Source organism: Nelusetta ayraudi, unplaced genomic scaffold (assembly GCF_046127955.1).
Source record: "Nelusetta ayraudi isolate G7.1 ecotype Tasmania unplaced genomic scaffold, CSIRO-AGI_Nayr_v1 ptg000313l, whole genome shotgun sequence".
Classification (NCBI taxonomy): Eukaryota; Metazoa; Chordata; class Actinopteri; order Tetraodontiformes; family Monacanthidae; genus Nelusetta; species Nelusetta ayraudi.
Window position 1 is genome coordinate 285673 of NW_027466360.1, and position 20789 is coordinate 306461.

The 20789-nt window shown below is 49.0% G+C and overlaps 1 protein-coding gene across 1 annotated transcript; it reads left to right on the forward strand.

The window, feature by feature from the left end:
* The first annotated feature begins 793 nt into the window (after positions 1–793).
* On the forward strand, positions 794–18993 carry fam91a1 (family with sequence similarity 91 member A1). Its single transcript, XM_076017325.1, has 24 exons — positions 794–1208; positions 2124–2208; positions 2316–2467; positions 4874–4931; positions 6024–6091; positions 6479–6592; positions 6712–6802; positions 7523–7585; positions 7902–8008; positions 8140–8178; positions 9294–9406; positions 9730–9839; positions 10424–10536; positions 10618–10704; positions 10800–10929; positions 11679–11827; positions 12237–12371; positions 13489–13602; positions 13819–13891; positions 14001–14147; positions 15326–15430; positions 15521–15644; positions 15754–15823; positions 16575–18993. Exons 1-24 carry the CDS (start codon positions 1137–1139, stop codon positions 16755–16757), a joined length of 2502 nt encoding a protein of 833 aa, XP_075873440.1. The 5' UTR covers positions 794–1136; the 3' UTR covers positions 16758–18993.
* The last annotated feature ends 1796 nt before the right edge of the window (positions 18994–20789 follow it).

Genomic DNA, 20789 nt, shown 5'->3' on the forward strand with positions numbered 1-20789 from the left:
TAATTTTCCTTTCCCCCCCCCCCGCTGAACATGTGCAGCAACGCTGTCTGAGGCTGTCTACCCTCGTACTCCGCTCGTACTTGTACTTCCCAGGGGCAATGAGATGAAATACTGCCGTGTTTGTTTAAGGGCACATGTTGAGCAACTGGAGACACACCAGGATGTATTAAATGGCATAGCTGCAAGAAACTGGGCTGTCAGCAAGTCAGACATCAAGACACGCGCACGCTGTGAAACTCTAGGCTGTGTCGCTGTTAACCAGCTTCCTGCCTGGACAAGGCGTGTTTGACGCATTGCTTTTGCAGCAGGAGGGAAATATGGCAAAAGACTTTTTTTTACCCCCCCCCCCCTTTTGGATTTAAATATGTGCTCCACTTGTTCTACAATCTAATAACTACAACAAAACTAAATCAAGATTACTCTAAAAACCTGTTCATTGGTTAATTTACAATGGAAAATGTAAATTCAATAATATAAATTGAGTCTGAGCTGTTTTTGTTGCGAGATATGTACAAAGTAATACAAGTATACAAATGAATTAATACTAAAAATAAACAATAAGGGTAAATAAAATGTCATATATTATTGGGTTGTATAGATTTTTTTTTCTATCTACCTTGAAACTTTATTTAATTTTTAAAATATTTCTGCACCAAGTGGACATTTAATCAAACAAGTAGGCGAATCAGGAAATGGATGACTTATGGACGAGACTTTGACATTTTTCATTCCATTTATCTTCAGGCTGCTGAGTAAACCGTCTCCACCCCACCGTGACGGAGATCCAGTTTGATAATCCTGTCACTGCCGATTAGCCTCCTCGCGACGCCCCCGCGCTCCGCTCGCAGTCGCTCGGCGGTCAGTTACGCCTCGACCGGAAGTGACGAGTGTAGCCACGAGCGTGACGAACGGCTCGTTCGAAAATACAACAAGGAAGTGGCCATTTAATTGTCAAACGAGAAATTATCCGCCGGCGCGAAGACGCACCCACGTCGCGGGACAACGGGGGGACCCGCCTTGCTCGGTTGCCGGCTGTCGGGAAGGGGGAAGTCGGCGCGGACTTGCAGCAGTAGCCCCGCTTGTCTTCATTTCCAGGGAGCCAGCCGTTAGCCTGCCTGCTAGCTAGCTAGCTAGCGATGAACACGGACGTGGAATTTCACATCAGGCAGAATTATCCGTGGACCAAGCTCCCAGCCAACGTCAAACAGGTACCGTGTTCCCACTGGTTCTGGTGCTGGCTGGACACAGTGGGTTTCTTTTTCTTTTTCTTTTCTTCGTGTGTGTGTGTGTGTGGAGTAGGGGGCGGTAGTGTGGTGGTGGTGGTGGTGGTGGTGGGTGAACCTGTCAATGTCACCGCGGAGCTGCTGCTCTCTCACCGGGGAGGAGGGGGCAGCTGTCACGGGTTGCTTCTTCTCTCCGTGGCCGCTCACCGAGCGTCCAGCCCAGCGAGCATCCTTCTCATTCCAGCCGCCTCGGGGAAACTGGACTGGAATCACATGACTCGCTGGTGGCGGATAGGTGGCGCCACACGACTCTATCCGCGATCTGGAAACCCAGCATCGGAACCTTCCTGGCGCATTATGAGCGGCATTTGGCAGTTTTGCACCAAATGTGTGTGTTGCGCTGCAGAAACCCCATCCCCGGTATCCATGTTGCACTGGGTGTAAATATGGCAGCACCGTGCTGCTGCAGCTCCCGGCATCTCCCTGCAGCTCCCTGCATCTCTGTGCATCATCAGCCAGTGTGGATGACTAACCTGTCAAATGCTCTGCCGACCTACTGGCTCATCGAGCATCATCTGGTTTGTGTGATTGTAATTGAAAACATTGCAAGGAGGCAGCCAGCAACAAGCAGTTTGGCTTTCTCTCGAAATAAAAATTTAAATATACACATTTCAACTCTTCTTTGCAAAATAAATCTTGAGACGTATCAGCCTGCGAATGGCATTAGCAGAGTGTTATCAGAAAAAAAAAAAAAAAAAAGTTCAATGCATAATATGAGTGGGTGACTCTGAAAGAGAGCTGTTGTTATTAATGTTGAATCATTTTTCAAGTTATAACCTGATACGAGATTTTAAAAACCAAATGACTCCCCTCCTGCATGTCCTGTTGTGTCCACTGCAGAGTTTGGGAAACTCACAGCGCGAGTATGAGAAGCACGTGCTCCTCTACAGCATCCGCAACCAGCTGCGATTCCGCAATAACCTAGGTGAGACGGCCCGATTTTCCACCCAAACAGCCGAGCACACGCCCGTTGGAAGCGCTGCCGTGTGAATGCTCACCGCCACCTGATGGTTGCTGTGTTTCCCCGAGCAGTGCGACATGTGAGGAAGGACGAGCGCAAGTATTACGAGGAGCTGCTGAAGTACAGCCGGGAGCACCTGATGCTGTACCCCTACCACCTGTCTGACATCATGGTCAAAGGGCTGCGAGTCACCCCCTTCTCATATTACATAGGAATCATGGAGGTAAGAACGCAATGTCCAACATGCCGTGGTTCAGCGGAGGGTCGCCCTCTGCAGCCACCTTCAGACTGCCAGACAAAATCTGATTTTTGTTTTTTTTTAGTCCATCCAGATTGAAACCGGATGGCTCTGTTGTACTGTAAACTGTAACCACTGTACAGGCGCTACCCGAAATATTAGAATATCAAGTAAAAGTTGTTTTATTTTGGCAATTTAACATAAAAGATGAAAGCAACACATTTTATTGAGCCATTCCACGCAAATTGACATCTCAAGCAGTTCCTTGTTGTTTTTTGCTGATTAAGATTTTCAGCTTATTAAAACCACAAACCCACAAACTCTAAATATAGTCCTCTAAAAATTATTATAAAATTTGAGGGTTTTTTTTTAAGCTGCAAGACCTGATCAGCAAAATCCAAAGAAATAAAAACTTGAAATATATTGATTTGCATATTATTCCTTTATATAATATGTCACATTCACCTTTTAAGTTGAATTGCAGAAATACTGCAACCTCTTCAGGATATTCTCATTTTCCGGGTAGTTCCTGTAGAGTTTATTTTTATCTTTCTATTTTGACTTTTTGTATTGTTTTTTGACTGCTGCAACAGTGTAGTTTCCCAAATTGGCATCAATAAAGTTCAATCTAATCTAATCTAGTCTGAGCAGTCACAAATCACATGACGTCCCATTTTTCGCTCAAGTTCTGACAGCGGTCGCCTGGTTCCCTTTTATACTCACAAGAGGGCTTGAATGATGCGTCTTGTAATTCATGGTTTGAATTGGCAGGTCAGTTGATCATAGGTTAGAATCATTTTCAAGACCAGTCGCAGTCTCTTTAACGAGGAGATGGCCGTGATGTCAGGGTTTGTCAGTTGTCACTCCAACAGGAAGCTGCTGCTCGCTTCTCCGCAGCGGCTGGACGACAGTTTGATTGATTTGCTCACTCAGAAGAGTAAAGAAGGACAGGAAAGACTTTTCTCTGACTGGCTTTATGGAGCGAGGACATCAGACAAGTTTGTTCACTTATACACATAAGTTGTGTGTCTTACATGGTAATAATAAAAGGGCAGATTCTATTGCACAGTGGATGTCGTCTGATTAGTTTGGAGACATCCAGGCTTTCTTCATTTCTTTTGAATTATACAATGTTTTTTATTTTCACTCTTAGCAGCCCCATGAGAGACTTGCACACTGCCAAGGCAGTGCATTCCTGATCCCAGTATCACTGGACAGACTTGTGTTGCTTTTTTTTTTTTTTTTTAAAGTCATATGAATAATTAAAATACCTCATACAAAGTACAACAAGGCCTAAATGCATTTACAGACAGTGAGTTGCATTGTCGTGCGCCAACGGGATGCTCAGGGGGGAGCCGAGGAGGTGTGTGTGTGTGTGTGTGTGTGTGTGTGTGTGTGTGTGTGTGTGTGTGTGTGTGTGTGTGTGTGTGTGTGTGTTTTTCAGTGGCGACCATGCGTTTCTGATTATGTTGTTAGCGTTTATAGAAAGGACTGTTGTAGAACAGGAAGCATCACCTCGTGTGTGTGTGTGTGTGTGTGTGTGTGTGTGTGTGTGTGTGTGTGTGTGTGTGTGTGTGTGTGTGTGTGTGTGTGTGTGTGTGTGTGTGTGTGTGTGTGTGTGTGTGTGTGGGTGAACAGCTGCCAGCAGGGGAGATCTTGATGTTTGCTTCACGCTCACTGGGAGCCGCTCTGCCAGAGGCTCTGTCGGACTCTCCTCAGTGTCTGTCAGTCTCAGTCTCACCATGCGGCGACGCTGCACTGGGAATTTGGCCTTTGGGGGAAAAAAAAACCCCAGGCTGCAAGTCGTCAAGAAGCTTCTTCAGGCCCTGAACCAGGTGTCCGAGGGAACGAACATTGAAGATTTCTCCTGGTTGTTTGCAGCAGATTGGTTGTGGAATGCAGTGCAGTTCTCAGCTGGGTTGAAAAACACACATCTGCAATTGAATTGAATGAAGGAAAATATCAGAATTGGAATCTGACTGTCAGCCGTGACCCCTGTTTCAACAGAGCTGTTGTTATTTTTTTATATATACTGTATAGAAACTCATGTTTGGGTTTCATCTCTTTCTTTAAAAGAGGGCCGACTCCCCTTTTTATTTGTGTCAAAAGTGAACTTGACTTTGCTGCAATTACTGCCGCTGGATCGCCCGAAGGCTCCGTCCTACAACCTTCCTCTAATCCGTTTAAAGCACTTAATGAAAATGGGGTGAAAAAATTTGCATGGCTGCCCGGCTCTGCTAATCCTGTTATTCATCATCATCATCATCAGCAGCAGCAGCAGCGTGGTGGTGGAGGGTGGGGGTAGGGTGGGGGGGGGGCAGTGCAAGAGAGCGAAATGACTTTAATTCTGCCTCTCTGCGGCTTCTTGTTCCTCTTCTTCTTCACCTGCAGGACATTATGAACAGTGAGAAGAGCTACGACTCTCTGCCCAACTTCACCGCCGCCGACTGTGAGTTTGCCGTTGTTTTGCTTCTTCCATGCCAATGAGTTGAAATCAACAAAGTTTTATGCACCAACACCATGAACAAAACAACAAAACAACTCGGCAGCGTTGGTCTGGTAATTGTAAGATTCCAAACTACCGTTACTGTGCTTGTCTTTTTTTCCATTGTTCTTAGTGATTGAATAATATATTTTTGTTGAGAAAGAAATTAATTGGCTTTGTCTCATTAAAATGCCTCTAAATTGTATTTTTCTTTTCAGCTTTTTTGTCTCGAAAATATATAGTTTTTTCTTTTTAATCAGATTTTTTTTGTAAGTATTGCCAAACTAGTGCCTGAGTTAATAAATAAGCTGTGCTGTTGCACGGGTTGAGATAAGAGTTGGTTCCAGACCCTCTGTGGTTGTTATCCTTCTTCTTTTGACTTGAGAGCTGTGTTTATTTCAGCCGTTGCGCTGCACTGCCCTTCTGTTTTATCTCAAAACACAATTCGTCTTCCACTTAATATAAGAAAACAAACAAAAACATTTCATAATCTTTAGGTCAGCGTTTATCACTCCCCCACATCTCCCCCTCAGAAAAACCCCCAAAAGCTGTTCTCTCACTGCGCCTGGTGTATGACTAAATCAAAGCAGCGTCTTGCTTCCTGGGAGTTGCGTCAGGCAAATGATGATCCGCTCGGATCTAAAGGGCGAGTCGGCCGAGCAGTTGTAGCATCTCCTGACCTTCTGTCGAGTGCGTCCAGGCCGGGGCCTTGGCCGGCGGCAGGACCTTCACACTGCGGGGACAGAAGGCTGCCGGCAGGGGAGCTCGCCACTCCGCCTGCTGGTCGGAGGTGTGGGTGGAGAGAGGAGAGGAGAGGAGGGGAGAGGAGAGGGAGGAGTGGGAGGAGAGGAGAGGAGAGGAGGGGAGGGGAGGGCAGGGGAGGGGAGAGGAGAGGTTCACGTGGGCGGATATTTATTATTGTGTTTTGTGTCGATGAGGGAATTAAAAAAAATAAATAGCAGGAGCATGAGGTAGTAAACTGGGATTTCAGTGGAAGAAAATCACCCTTCACTGTTTTGATGTCGTGACTCACTGCTCAATGTTGTCGCCCACCAGGTCTGCGGCTACTGGGCATTGGAAGGAACCAGTACATTGACCTGATGAACCAGTGCAGGTCCTCCAAAGTGAGTGCGAGTGTTGAGAGCAATGACGGCATAAAGCCGCCCTCCTGTTCATCACCGTGACTCACTGTGATGAACAGGTCATTACTGCCTGCAGCCATCACGCTGCACAATTGCACTCTGTAAAATCCCATCCACTGGGATGCAACAAGAAACGTACAATAACCGTAGATTTCTCTTTTAGATGCAATGGAAACGTATTTATAGCAGAGCATGTAGTATTTTTCTGTATATACTTACAGATATAATAATAATAATAATATAATTCTTGACCTTTTGCACTGTAGCCTTTTTTTGTTGTTGCTGTAATCATGCTTATATCTTCTTCTTCTTCTTCTTCTTCTTCTTCTTCTTCTTCCACTGCTCCTCTCCCCCAACCCATCTCCAAAGAAATTCTTCCGCAGGAAGTCCGCACGGGACCTGCTGCCCACCAAGCCGGTGGAGATCTCGGTGGAGCCGTGGTGGGTGGCGCAGACGGGCTTCATCACGGAGGACGACATCCGGGTGAGGCGAGGAGGAGGCGAGAGGACGAGTCGGTCCCGTTGTTTTGTGTCCGAGAGCCAAAATGTGTCGGCTCTTGGTGCTAAAAACGCTTCGTGCCGCTGATGTTTGCTTGCGTGCAGATCTGCTCTCCGGCGGAGAAGAAGTCCATCGACAAGATGATCGACGCCGGTCCTCAGCTGGCCGGATCCACGGAGTACAACGTGGTGCTGAGTGAGTCAGAACCCCGACTGCTCAATCAAATCAAATCCAATCCAATCACTTTCACACATTTATGGCAGAAAAAGACTTGGAAGGTTGAAAGAAAATGGTTGATCGGGCTTCTCATTGTATGAAGGTCGTTGAAGAGTTGCCAAACATCTGCAAGTGAACTTAGAATCTGGAAGAAGGCTTGAAATGTCAGAGTTTAGCCTTTGTTGTTAAGCTGTCACTCGAGTGACAATTTCTTCCAAAGTGCTGCTGTTGCGCTTTTGTGACGGAAACATTGATGCGCCCTCTGCTGGCTATATTACATCATAACATAAATCCCCAAAATTCTCTATTTTAATTTTTTCCCCTGTTTTGGAAGAGAAACTTTTTGATTTTTGCACCAATTTCTTATCGGCCGACTGCATGAATGTGAGAGCGGCGAGCCGCAGGGAGCCAAGATGAACTCGTATGTGCACTTCAAACCTTCATCGCAGAGAATCAACAGTATTGAATCTCTGCTCCCGGAGTGCAAACTTGTGAGGAGAGCGTATTAGATTCAGAGAACGGCCTTCAGAAGATGTCATCGCCCCGCACTTGGCCTGCCGCCACTTTTGCACAATCGTCCCCTCCTCCACGCAACAGCTCAGCCCCCGATGGTGTTGAGGGGACGCAGCAGTTTGTGCGTGTTGTGCTGACGGCGGTGACGTAGACGGATTCTCATTGCATGTTTTTCCCGTGTTCCAGGCCTGTACAACCGAGGCTTCATCTACTTGGATGTTCCCATATCTGATGACAGCTGCATCTCAGGTGTGTGTGTGTGTGTGTGTGTGTGTGTGTGTGTGTGTGTGTGTGTGTGTGTGTGTGTGTGTGTGTGTGTGTGTGTGTGCGCTTGCTCTATTACTCCACTCTGAGTAACGACTCTGACGGCTGAACTTTGCGAGCCCCATAATTGCGGCCCAGGAAGCAGCAGCGTGCTCTCCAATTAGAGCACTGAGTGCACAGTGTGTTCATTTCTACTTATTTATTTGATTTATTTCTAAAACACAAAGCAGCGCGGTGCATTATAAAACAGTTCGGGTGAGATGAAGGGGTCTCTGTGTGTGTGTGTGTGTGTGCTGCTCAGTGCCGCCACTGGAGGGCTTCGTCATGAACCGCGTGCAGGGTGACTACTTTGAAACTCTTCTGTACAAGATCTTCGTGTCCATCGACGAGCAGACCAACGTGGCCGAGGTACAGGACGGACTTTTCTCTCAGACCTGTGTGCACTTGTGTGTTGTTATTTTCTGAACTTGTTTCTCTCTCCTCTTCGCTCCTCCTCCTCCTCTTCCTCCTCCTCCTCCTCCCTCCTTCTCCCCCCTCAGTTGGCCAACGTGCTGGAGATCGACCTGGACTTGGTGAAGGTGGGTGTCGCGTGTCCCGACTGAAGAGATGAGAATCTCACCGGAGACGTTAGTAGGGAGCTTCAGTGGGCGTCGACATCAGCAGCGACTTTGTTTTAACGCTGAGGGATTTGAGCTAAAACCCAGAATCTCATTTCACTCCTGTTTCCAACATTTTTACCAAAGGTAAAAGCGCTGAGTCGCTGCCAGGCGTAGTTAGCGCTGATACTGACCGACACGCAAGCCAAAGACCCGACAGTGGGAATCCAGATTGTTGCCGTCGTGCTCCGTGACTCCACCAGAGGGCTTCGCGGCTCTGCAGCAGGCTGTGGGTGGGGCCTGATCGCGTCCTCATTTAGACCCACATGGAGGCTGAACTCCTCCTCAACCTTGCGGTGATGAGAGAACCCCCTGCCGCTGCTCTCACCCCCCACTATCACTCTCATCTCACTCTCGCTTCTGAAAAAAGCTTAGCGGGAGCCATCGAAGGCGCCGCCGCGGCGAATCTCCTGCACAAATTGCCGGAGTTTCGGAGCTGATTAGACGTTCCGAGGGGCCTCGTGTGCGTGCACGACCCTCTCCAATTGTGACTGGTGGGGGAGGGGCTGACGTCGCACTTTAAACAGCTACTTTGCGGAGCTTCTTCTGAAATGAGGAGGAGTTGAAGCTCCGGGCGGCCAGGAGCCGAGGTGCCGTACCGGCCAGAACGCACGACTCAGGTCTCGGGTCAGCCAGTGTACAGCTGGAAAGGCCAAACCTCATCGCAGTACAGCTGCTGCGTTAGTCAAAGCGGCCTTGCGTGACTGGAAACGGAGCCAAAGGAAGACGTCCACCTCCGGGTGCTTCCAAAGTCACTCCTGATGATCCGCATTGCTTTCATTCCCTCCACTTGTCTGACAGGAATTCTAATGAGTCTCCTGGCTGCAGGATTAAAGAGCGTCTCTCACTCTCTGAAGTCATTGTTATTTTGCTTTCTCACTTTATCTCCCTGACATTCTTCTCATCTCCATGGATCTTTGGCGTCACAACAGTCCCTGGATATTACCAGTAGAAGGTGTAAGACCTATTTTAATTTAAGTGGCTTTTGTAAGATTTGTGTTTGTGTTTGTGTTTGTGTGTTTATTCTTTTCAATCAGAATGCGGTCTCCATGTACTGCCGCCTGGGCTTCGCTGTGAAGAAAGGTCAGGTGATCAGCTCGGAGCAGCTCCACCCCACCTGGAAGAACGCCCCGTCGGTCAACAGGCTCAAGTACGTGTCGGGTGCTGCATCGCCGGCGGGGTTTGACGGTCATGCTGTGGCGTACTGATCACTGTTGATTATCATGCATTAATTATGATTAGTTATGACTTAGAGAAAGAGGTGAGAGCTAACAGCTAACAAGCTTTGCTTCTTCTCGCTCCTTTTCCAGTTGTTCACTTGTTTCCTTTTCCGTGTTTTGTTCATTTAGCTTCCTTAAATGTTCTCTCTATATAATGCTGTATGATGGAATTGTTTAATTGCAGTTATGCAAAGAGATTAGGCGGGTGTTGTAACGTCATGTGACGATGCTGGCGTTGCTCCCTGTGTGTCAGGAGCACCATGGACCCCCAGAAGATGCTGCTGTCCTGGGAGCAGGGCAGCCCCGTCATGGAGGGAGGCTCCTCGGCCACCGACACCGACACCACCAGCCTGGAGGACCAAGGTCTCTCTCTCTCTCTCTCTCTCTCTCTCTCTCTCTCTCTCTCTCCCTCTCCCTCTCCCTCTCCGTCTCAGCCACTTCCGGTGGCATTCTGCTCTGTTTAATTCCATAATCACCCCCTCGCCGCCGCCAAAGTGTGAAAAAGTCTTTCCTGGAATCGACTGCCGAGGGTTTTTTTTCTTCTTTTTTCTTCCTTTGAGCAGCGGTGATTAATTAATCCCTGAGAAAGCTGCGGCGTGCTTGGGAAAGTCACCCTCGTGTTAGTGCATTTTGTCGGGGAAATGTTCTCCAATTTTTTGGTCTAATTTCAGTTTTGTTATGCGCGTTAAGGCGGCGCGGCCGGGGTTCTCAGACTAACAAATTGGATGTGATTAAAGCGGCCGCTCAGCAAAACCACATTTTCTCCTTGATTCTCCACTTTCAGCCAAACTCTTCCAGAAAGAAACTCTTTTTCTTGGATTTCTTTTTTGTCCATCGTCACATTTTAGCATCATTCATCTGAAGAATCGTGAGAACATTTCCCACATTTTACCAGCGGTCCATCATGAACCTGTTTTATGTGATTTTTTTTTTTGATCTTCCTGCAGCCGACACAGCCAGCGTCAGCAGCCTGAGCATCCCGGCCGCACCCACCAAGAGGATCGCCTTCCTCTTTGACTCCACCCTCACCGCCTTCCTCATGATGGGCAACCTTTCTCCGGTGAGGTCCTCCACCTCCACCTCCACCTCCATGCTGAATCCTCCACTGACACTAACCGTCTTTCTCCGTGTGGTGCATCAGAACCTGAAGAGCCACGCCGTGACCATGTTCGAGGTGGGCAAGCTGTCGGACGAGACTCTGGACAGCTTCCTGGCTGAGCTGGAGAAGGTGAGAAGCTCCCGAAGGTTCCTCGGGGAGCAGCCGGAGCCGGAGAGCTCTCGACTTCACCTTCACCTTCTGCTTCTGCTCCTCTGTGCGTGCAGGTGGAGAGCACGGCGGAGGGCGAGGCCCAGCGCTACTTTGACCACGCCCTCACCCTGAAGAACACCATCCTCTTCCTGCGCTATAACAAGGAACTCACTCAGGACCAGGGACCCGATATCCCAAATATAGGTGATTAGGAGACGGCTGCAGTGTTGTCACTTCATTGACAGAAGCAGATACCTGCCTGAAGAAGGTCGGGAGGACCTTGATAATTTGCACAAGGTTGTGAGCGTGCAGCCTTTGTTTATTCACAGAAGCAGAAAAATGAGTTAACAAATGAAAATATGTTTTTTTTTTTTTGGTAGAACACAAAGCATGAAAACGTTTTGCCGGTCGTTTGCAGACGTGGAGTAAATTGGAATCTGCAATCAGACTTTTTTCTCTTTTTTTTTTTAATCTCATTTCTATTTTGCTCCTCAAATCCTTGAAATTCAGCTGCACATTATTTTCTGTGATCCGTTCCTCCCGGCGGCTGGCCGACTCCATCGTTACCCCTCATTGTGTTTGGGAGGACGAGGTTACTTGTTAGCAGTTTTTGTGACATTGTTGTTAAATGTCAGGGCCGTGAGGAAGCGCCATTGTTCACTGTGCTTGAGACAAAGTCACTGATTGTCGACCGGCTCCATTTCCTGCTGCAGCTCCGTTTGTCAGCCACTTCTTCCACATCTCTCTCATCATTTTCATTTCAAATACCGAGTCGGTGACTGGGGAACCGCTCTCACACTGAGGTTTAAATAAGACGTGGCTCCAGTTCCACCCTCGGGCGCCAGCTTTGTGTTCTGGATCCTTTCCCATCCTGCTGTTTGCAACTCCTGAGCGCTCCTGTCTGTTTTCTTCCCTCTGTTATTCTCTCTCTCCGTCTCTCCGTCTCTCTCCAGGTTTCCCCCTGGACATGCTGCGCTGTGAGAGCCTGCTGGGCCTGGACCAGGCCACCTGCAGCCGCGTGCTCAACAAGAACTACAAGCTGCTGGTCTCCATGGCGCCGCTCAGCAACGAGATCCGACCCATCAGCAGCTGCACGCCTCAGGTAGGGGGCGCCGAGAGGCTCCGGGGGGGCATCAGAGAGGCCGCGTCAATCATTGGCTGCTTTATAGAAGTGTGTGTTTGTCCAAGGGCACTTTGGTGTGTGTGTGTGTGTGTGTGTGTGTGTGTGTGTGTGTGTGTGTGTGTGTGTGTGTGTGTGTGTGTGTGTGTGTGTGTGTGTGTGTAAATGCTCCACCTCCCAGTCGGGGGGGGGGGGGGGCAGAGTTATTTCTCCACACTGCAGTTTGTTCTCGCAACCTCCAGAGAGACGCAGCTCCCGGTCAACTCCACACAAAAGACTTTTTTTTTTTGCAAAGGCACTGGACAGACCGTGCCAATGACCTGGGTGGGGGTGTGTGTGTGGGTTCTGACTCAGCCCGGCCCCTGGTTGCTCGTCTGTCTGTCCCCTGCAGCACATCGGCCCAGCCATCCCCGAGGTCAGCTCCATCTGGTTCAAGCTCTACCTGTACCATGTGACCGGCCAGGGCCCGCCCTCGCTGCTGCTGTCCAAAGGCTCCCGGCTGCGCAAACTGCCCGAGATTTTCCAGGTGAGCCCATGAGTCCCTGTAGCTGCGTTTCCATCGCAGGTTTTTTGCAAAATAAAAGCCGTGTTTCTAGAATTTCGACAGTTGCGATTTGCAGGCGTTTCCATTGAACGGTGTGAAGAGCAGAAAAACGTAATTCTCGTCAAATCTCGTCCCGCTGCCTGCCTGCCTGCCTGCCTTTGTTTGTTTCTTTGCTCTAGGTGCTCCATAGCGCCACCTACAGACAAATAAAATCAATACCCACACTAGAATGATTCTCACGGCCAGTACAAATGTGGTAGAGACACGGAACCAAAACTTTCCTCTATATTCAATGCATTTTTTTTTTACTTCCCGCTCAAAACCTTTGAGCGATGTTTGAGAGTTTTTTGTAATGTAGGCGTTTCCATCACCCGTTTTTTTATAGCGATTTATTTATTTAGGTTTTGCGTAACTCTAGGGCTGATGGAAACGCAGCCGGTGTCAGGAGGGAGCAGCTGCTTCTCAGTGTCGACCACATGCTGCCAAAACAAGACAAAAAAGCCACGCATGACATCAGCGAAGAGTGGCTGCTGGCTGCTGGTTCCGATCGGCGACGTGGTTCTGCTTTGACCGCCGCTGAGAGTCTGACCTTGATGTTTGTCAGCCTGAGTCGCACATACCTGCGCTCTTGTTCTTCTTCTTGTTCTCCGTCAGGCCATTCGGGGGCGTTTAACTGCTGCGGAGATGTGAGACGAGGGACTGAACATCCGTGTGCGCGGCGGCGTGTCGGTGAAATTGAGGCGATATCTTAGAAGCGGCTCATTAAGGAGCCGAGTTGTTTTGGTTTTGTTTGTTTTGTTTTTTTTTTTGCTCTTCGCTTCCGAGACCATTTTGCTTCCTGGCAAACACATCGGAGAGCCGAACATAATGAAGGAGCGAGAATACGACTCAGGGTGGATTAACATGAAGATGCCGTCAGAGTGAAGCTTCTCCCTGTCTTCTAAACTGCACCAGGAACAGTTTCAGTTTCAAGACTCAAAGACACTCTTTAACTTTTTCATGTGTGCCCTGCTTTGTTGGTTTTTTCCTTCGTATTTTATTTATTTTTTCCTCCCAAGATTAAATCCCCCCGCTGGTCCTCTGCCTCCTCTCTGCTCAGGTCTACGACAGGCTGCTGATCACCTCCTGGGGTCACGACCCCGGGGTCGTCCCCACCTCCAACGTGCTGACCATGCTCAACGACGCCCTCACGCACTCGGCGGTGCTGATCCAGGTGGGCTCGGAGCTCATTGGCTGCCTCTGCATTTCCTGTCCGTGAAGAACCAATGAGACAAGCCGCTTTGCCTGTTTTGTGTGTGTGTGTGTGTGTGTGTGTGTGTGTGTGTGTGTGTGTGTGTGTGTGTGTGTGTGTGTGTGTGTGTGTGTGTGTGTGTGTGTGTGTGTGTGTGTGTGTGTGTGTGTGTGTGTGTGTGTGGTGACGCGCCTGCAGGGCCACGGCGTGCACGGCCACGGAGAAACGGTCCACATCCCGTTCCCCTTCGACCAGGAGGACCTGAAAGCCGGTGAGTCCTGACCGCCGTCTATCATATGTATTTCACGTGTTTTCTCTTTCTTTCCTCCATATTCAATGCATTGTTTTATTTATTTCTTTAATTTGACGTCCCGCTGCAGAGTTCTCCTACTCCAACATGTGCTCGCACAAGTCGCTGCGGACGCTGAAGGAGCAGGTGGACCTGGAGCACCAGTGCGGCTACATCACCATGCTCAACTCCAACAACAGGCACCGACGCCGGCCCAGCGACAGCGCCGAGTGCAGCGGTGTGTATTGTGTGTGTGTGTGTGTGTGTGTGTGTGTGTGTGTGTGTCTGTGTACGTGCGGATGCTCGGTGACGACACCTGTAGTTTAATTAGCGCCGTTGTGGCGGCCGTGAGGGCGAAAATGAGATAAAACCGCTCCGAGTCCGCTTTAATTATACCGTCCGTCTGCATAATTGCATCTGCCGGATGCGATAGCCTTTGTTAATGGACGCTGATGGAACAGCCTGAGCTTTTAGTTTAAGATCCACTGATTGAAACCTGAGGGAGAGGGAGGGAGGGAGGAAGTGAGGGAGAGGGAGGGAGGGAGGGAGGGTGAGAGATGGAGAGATGGAGAGAGGGAGGAAGGGAGGGAGAGAGAGAGAGATGGAGAGAGGGGGAGAGGGAGAGAGGGAGAGAGGGTGAGGGAGGGAGAGAGAGATGGAGGGAGAGAGAGATGGAGGGAGAGAGAGATGGAGGGAGAGAGGGAGAGGGAGGGAGAGGTTTAGACGTCAGTCTTGGTGCAATTAGTGGCAAATGGCTGATTTTAATCGACAGGCCGCTGTTGGTTTTTCCGCTTGAGTTTTTTTTTTGTCCCGTTTCAGATCTTAGTTTTTCAGCAGCGATTCAAATTGAGAATGATTATTTATTAAAAAAACAACAACAACAAAAAACCCTCTTTATTTATCCTTCCCGCTGTTGCGCTGCCACTGTTTGAACTTCCTGATCTAAGCGACGCTTCGTGGCTCCTCCCTCATGGTTTGAAGGTGACAGAAACAAGGGCGGTCTCAGCCAGCGACACCTGGTTGGTGGTGTGATCATCAAACTGTGGAGAGAGGGGTCAGTGCCCTTTGTGACATCACAAAGCCGGAGGGGTGAAGGATGGAATTTGCACATTAGAGAAAATGATTTTGTTTCCAGTGTCTGGGGGACTTTACAGGCGGAAATGAATTTGACCTCCAGACTGAAGAAACCGAATTTCACTGGTCGGTGAACTGGTCACGTGACCCTGTGGCGAGAGTCAAAAGCCTTCCAGCCATGTTTGAGAGGCGGTTCCAACTTTCGCTGTTTTCCATCGCCAGGTTTTGATTGCCGTGTTTAGGTTTAGGTGCGTGGTCATTCTAGGGCGAGTGGAAACGCAGCTACTGACGACGGCGTGTTGTGTCTGTTCCCCCCCCCCCCCCCCCCTCACCCCCTGTCAGGCGACACCCACCTGGGCGGCGGCCTGGACACCAACGGCAGCACCGAGTCCTTCGAGCTGGTGACGGAGGAAAACAACGGCGACGGCAACAAATCCAAGACAGACGGTAGAGGAGGAGTGACGTGACGGTGGTGTCGCTGTGTGTGTCTGTCGCTGTGTGTGTGTGTCTGACCGTGGTGGGTGTGTTTTCTCTCAGCCCTGTCGTCTGAAGACGAGTGGGTCCCTCTGGAGCTGTGCTTCGGAATGCCGCTCTTCAGCTCCGAGCTCAACCGCAAAGTGTGCCGGAAGATCGCCACGCACAAACTCTTCAGCAACGAGAGGTGAAAAAAAAAAAAAATCAACAACACAAACGACACGACAAGGTGTTTGTGTGGTCGCAGCCCTGCACAGTTCGTCTTTCAATGATGTTTCCGCTTTTCCTTATTCCAGTCTTCAGGAGCTCCTTCAGTCCAGCAGGAAGCTCTCTCTCAAGGTGTTGAGCTTCGTTCAGTCGTTCCAGGTGACAACACGACACGCAAAACACACAAAACACACAAAACACACAAAACCATCCGCGTGTTGCCTGTCTGTCTGTCTGACACCTGAGTGCTTCTCACCACCTCTGAGCCGTGTGCACACTGGCAGCCAAAGTCCGATCATTCAGCCCAACCAGATTGAAAGCGCATTGGCTCTGTTGTACGGCCACGCCCCCCGCTGCCACGCCCCCCCCCCCCCCCCCCCCCCCCCTTCCCGCTGCCACAGCAACCAGTCAGATGGCTCAGTAACCTGTCCCAGTCACACACAGTGTGGACGGTCAGCCCTGAAGAGTCTGATTGGCCTGCAGTCTGAACGCAGCCTGGTCGACCAAACGAGCAGCTCGACCTTTAACCTTTTGACCTTTTATCCTGCAAGCCTGGACTTGTTCTGCCTTCTGTTTTCAAAGCAAGTCTTGATAAAAAGAAAAAAAAAGAAAAAGAAAAAAAGAAACCTGCGACCTGAGAGTTCATTCTGATGACATGAGCAGAATCATCAAACCCCACTGGAGCAGAACCAGTGGAGGTGAGACTGCTGCTGACCTCTGACAGCAGGCAGCGACTTTCATTTCCTCATTGGTCTTCTTTGACACCGAACACCTCGGCTTGTGTTGCGGTGGCGTGAACACAGGCGCAGACACACAAACTCCGCCGCTTCTGTCTGTTCTCGTCTCTTTTGCTGACGTCCTGACGTTTGACCTTTGACCCCCCCCTTTCCGCCCCTCCCTGTGCCGGCAGGACGGCGCCCAGCCCTCGGAGGAGGGGGGCGTGTCGGGCCCTCTCAGCCAACCGCAGGCCGAGGCCGGCGTGCCGCTGCCCGCCCTCAACCTCCTCTTCAAGGAGGGCCAGCTGAAGGAGTGGAGCGGCCGGGCCCCTCCCCCCCTGGACATCACGGCGCTGCAGAAGGACCAGGCCTCATAGGCCCCTCCCCCTGCCCCACGCCCCCACGGCCCTTCATCGTCGCGGCACGAGGAGAAACTCTCACCCAGCCAGAAGTTTGTCAGTGTCGGTCGATGGGAAACAAAGCCAACCCTCCAATCCACCCGCCCACCCCCCACCCCATCCGTGGCCCCGCCCCCTCTGTCTTTCCTCGTAGCAGAGCAGTGTTTTCTGTCCGAGTGGTGCTATCATTACACGGCCTGTCACCACAAACGCAACAAGCCCCCCCCCCCTCCAATCAGTGGCTGTCTCGTGACCCCTCCCCCCTCCTCCACTACCCCACCCCTGGAGGGCGGAGCTTACGTCGGTCAATATTGTATAGATGTTGTATCCCAAAAAAAGGCAAAACGGAACAAAAAAAAACAACGGCAAGAAAAGAAAAGAAAAGAGGAGCGAGCGGTGGTGTACAGACTTCTTCAGGTATCGTCCGACAATTATGCATCTTCTTGAGGACCAAGTCTTCAGATTGGACTCTGCCCCCCCCCTCCCCATCCCTCCTTCCTCCCCAACCGTGTCGTCTCATGATGCATGATGCCGTTGCACAGTCCTACCAGTACCAGTATAACACAAGAAGAATAAAAACCCTGTTCCCCCTTTTTTCCTTTGTAGCAGTGGTGGTCAGCAGCTTGGGGGTGGGGTGGGGCATTTCTTTCCTTTTTTCTTTTTTTTTTTGATTTTGCACTGCGGAGGATTCTCTGCAAGCCTGCCGATGACGAGCCAGTGGCTTCCTTTTGCCCTGCGACTCGCTGGCGTTTCCTCGTCGCAGCCGTGTTCTTCTCTTCTCCTCTCATCTCTCTCTCATCTCTGTCTCCCTCTCCCTCTCTCTCTCTCATCTGTCCCTCTCCCTCTCCCTCTCTCTCTCTCTTCTCTCTCTCTTCTCTCTCTCTCATCTCTCCCTCTCCCTCTCTCCTCTCATCTCTCTCTCTCTCTTTCCTTTTCTCCGTCAGACACCAAAGACCAGACTCTCTTTTGTTTTGCTTTCTTTTGCCCTTTCCATAAGTTTCTCCATCCTTTACTCTCGCTTTACTGCCTCTCCGGTGATTCCTGACTTTCGCCAGCCTATCGGAAGCACCGGGGTCCCCCGGGCATCCAATCACGAGCATTTGATTACGTTTAATTTTTTGTGCCTTTATTTTTATATATAATTTTCCTGATGATTTATATGCATTTTGACAACTGAAGGAAAAAGAACCACTGAACTGAGCCCTATTGGACCCCCCCCCACCCGCCAGGTTGAAGAATCAGAGAGAGAGAGAGACGCCGGGGCGACCCAGAGAAGCCTCGGCTGGTGGCCAGTTTCTCCCTCTGGATCCACTCCAGTGCCGGACTCCCCCCCCCCCCCCCCCCCTTCTTCTCTCTCTCTCTCTCTCTCTCTGTCTGTGGGATTTTGTTTATGCGCGTAAGAAAAACAACATCAAAAAACGGAAACGACAGCGAGGGCACAAACACAGTTGAACCTTTGAGAGGAAAAAAAATAATGCAAATTCTGAAGCCAGCACTTCTTCTATGGGCGCCGGTTCAGTCAGTCGCAAGTTACAACTCTACCGCTTCTGTTTTTTTTGTTTTTTTTTACATTGCACCAAGACTGACAGCACTTCTTTTTTTTTTTTTTTTGTTATCAGTTTCACCTTTTTGTCGCCTTTATTTTGGAGGGAAGTGCAGGTTGTTCCGTTTTATTTTTGACTCGAGTTGTGGCTTTGTTGTTTCTGAGTATGTGAATATAAAGTAGATTTAAAAAAAACAAACAAACATGAAGGTCCTGTTGAAGCATGACGACCGTGTACAAACTGTTGTGCGTGCGTGCGTGCGTGCATATGTGTGTGTGTGTGTTTTCACGACGGCAGTACCTTTCACAGTGGAAGCCCTTGGTCCTGCCTGCCTGGTCCTCCACCCTCCTCCCCCCTCCTCCAGCTTCCTTCAGGTCCACCACAGTGTTACACACAAAGAATGAAAAGGAAAAAGAAAAAGATGCTAATTTTATATGTGGGTCTATATTTTAGGAACTCTGTTGTAGTTTGTTTAATGGGACTGTGAATATCATTGAATGAGTTGATGATGATGATGATGATGCAGATGCAGTTTAATGGGTTTAAAACAAAAAGAAGACAGTGACATTCCTCCGACTTGCCCTTCCTTTGTCCTTGCACCTCTCAGATGATTATTGCCGATAAATATGTAAAAAGCTATATGAAAATATAAATAAATATGTTATAACTTTTTTTTCCTCTCTCTTCTCCATGAAAGAGTGTCTGGCTGTGGTTTTCACGCACGGGTTTTCCTGACTGTTCTTGGGAATTGTTTCCCGGCCCAGAGTGGCTGGGCGAGGGTTAACGGCTTCCTCCGATATCTGGCCGTCCTGCGAAGCTTTTTTCCCTCGGCGGGTGGAACAGATGGCTCGCAAGACGCCGCCGCCCCGGGTGCTGCGTCCATCTGTTTAAGCAAACAGCCTTTTCCACCGTCCTTCTTACGTTAAATAAATAGAAATTTAAAAAAAAATAATAATACAAAAGCATCTTTCCTCTACACTTACAGGGGTGTCAAACTCAAGTACACAGTGTGTGAAAATTTAAGACAAAGTCTGCAGGTCATTGTTGATATTTATTGAAATGTTGCTCTAGATTGAACAGCGAACCTTTTCATATGGATCCAAACAGGTTTCGCTTCAACCTGGATATGGAAACAAGCAAAGCTGAGTACTAAACAATTAAAAAAAACTTAATATGCAAACATGTAAAATCTGATTTCAAATTTAAAAAAAAAACTCATAAAAATAAATAAAAATGTGGTAACGTTTTTCTATGGGCTAATAATACATTTTTCAAAATAAAATAACAACAATAAACCAATGAAGTCAAAATAATATCCTTCAACGAGCGTCCTGTCCTGATTGACGCAGCAGAATACCAGCGGAGCATTCTGGGATCTGTAGTATCTGTGGTACACCTGCTATGAGGGATTTTGTGTTTCCTCGCGGGCCAAATATCATTACACTGCGGGCCAAATTTGGCCCACGGGCCAGAGTTTGACACCTGTGCTCTACAAAGACGTTTGCAGAATTGCAAAATGTCTTCAAGATGCAGATGAAGGCATTCCGCTCCCTCTACCAGATAGGTGGCGCTCCGGCTCATGGTTCTCCCTGCAGCTTCCTGGTATTGCTCATGACAGTGAGGCAGCAGGTGGTTGAGGGTCACCTGAGGACACGCTGACAGAGAGGTTGGAGAGACTGGGCTGAATTTTACTCAGCAGTCTGATGTTTCATTTTGTTTCATTTGTCCAAGGCCGGCCAGCAGCAGAGAAAATCCTCCGCTCTTGTTCTTTTGTATTGAGGAAACGACATCCAGCTGCTCCGGTCGCTGCAGCATCCACTCAGCTAACGGCAGCTGCAGCGCTGCCCCTTTCTCTTCATGGGGGTGACTGCTGATTGGTCCTTTTCATACCCGGACCATCTCCACTTTTTTGTGTGTGAATGCAGTCCAAGCCCCCAGAGTCCAAGATGGTTGATTTGATTTGATTTGATTTATTGATTTATTTCAAACATGAAAAGTAATAAGAAAATAAAAGGGATACAAAACCCAAAACATACGAAAGAAAACTTTAAAAAAACAACAACATATAAATAAAAAAGAAATAGGATAAGTAATCAAACGTCAGTGAAATATACATGAAAGTAATATGACTCATGCTCGAAAAGGGGTACGAAGAAGTAAAATGGTTCCCATTCATTTCAATGAAGTTGCTCATCCAGCTCTTCAATGCAGTGTGCTCGCATTAAATGTGCATTTAGCATGTTGTTTTTTTGTTGTTGTATTTGCTGCTGGTGGAACAAAAGAGGAAATCTGAACAACTGTGCACTGTAGTTCTTCCTCTGAGCTCCAGGAAGCCACAGTTTAAAGTTCTCCAGCTGGTAAAACCTGCGTGAAGGAATCCACTCTGCACCCCCGTGACCCGGTTCCAACCTCGCTCAGCAGAGAACGCATTCAGCCTGGATTATGCAGATCTGGGCCTGGCAGTGAG

Coding starts and splice junctions, on each gene's coding strand:
- fam91a1 (XM_076017325.1), top strand. CDS start 1,137: ATGAACACGGACGTGGAATTTCACATCAGGCAGAATTATCCGTGGACC. Junction 2,468..4,873: donor ATTACATAGGAATCATGGAG/GTAAGAACGCAA, acceptor CTTCACCTGCAG/GACATTATGAACAGTGAGAA. Junction 13,603..13,818: donor ACTCGGCGGTGCTGATCCAG/GTGGGCTCGGAG, acceptor ACGCGCCTGCAG/GGCCACGGCGTGCACGGCCA.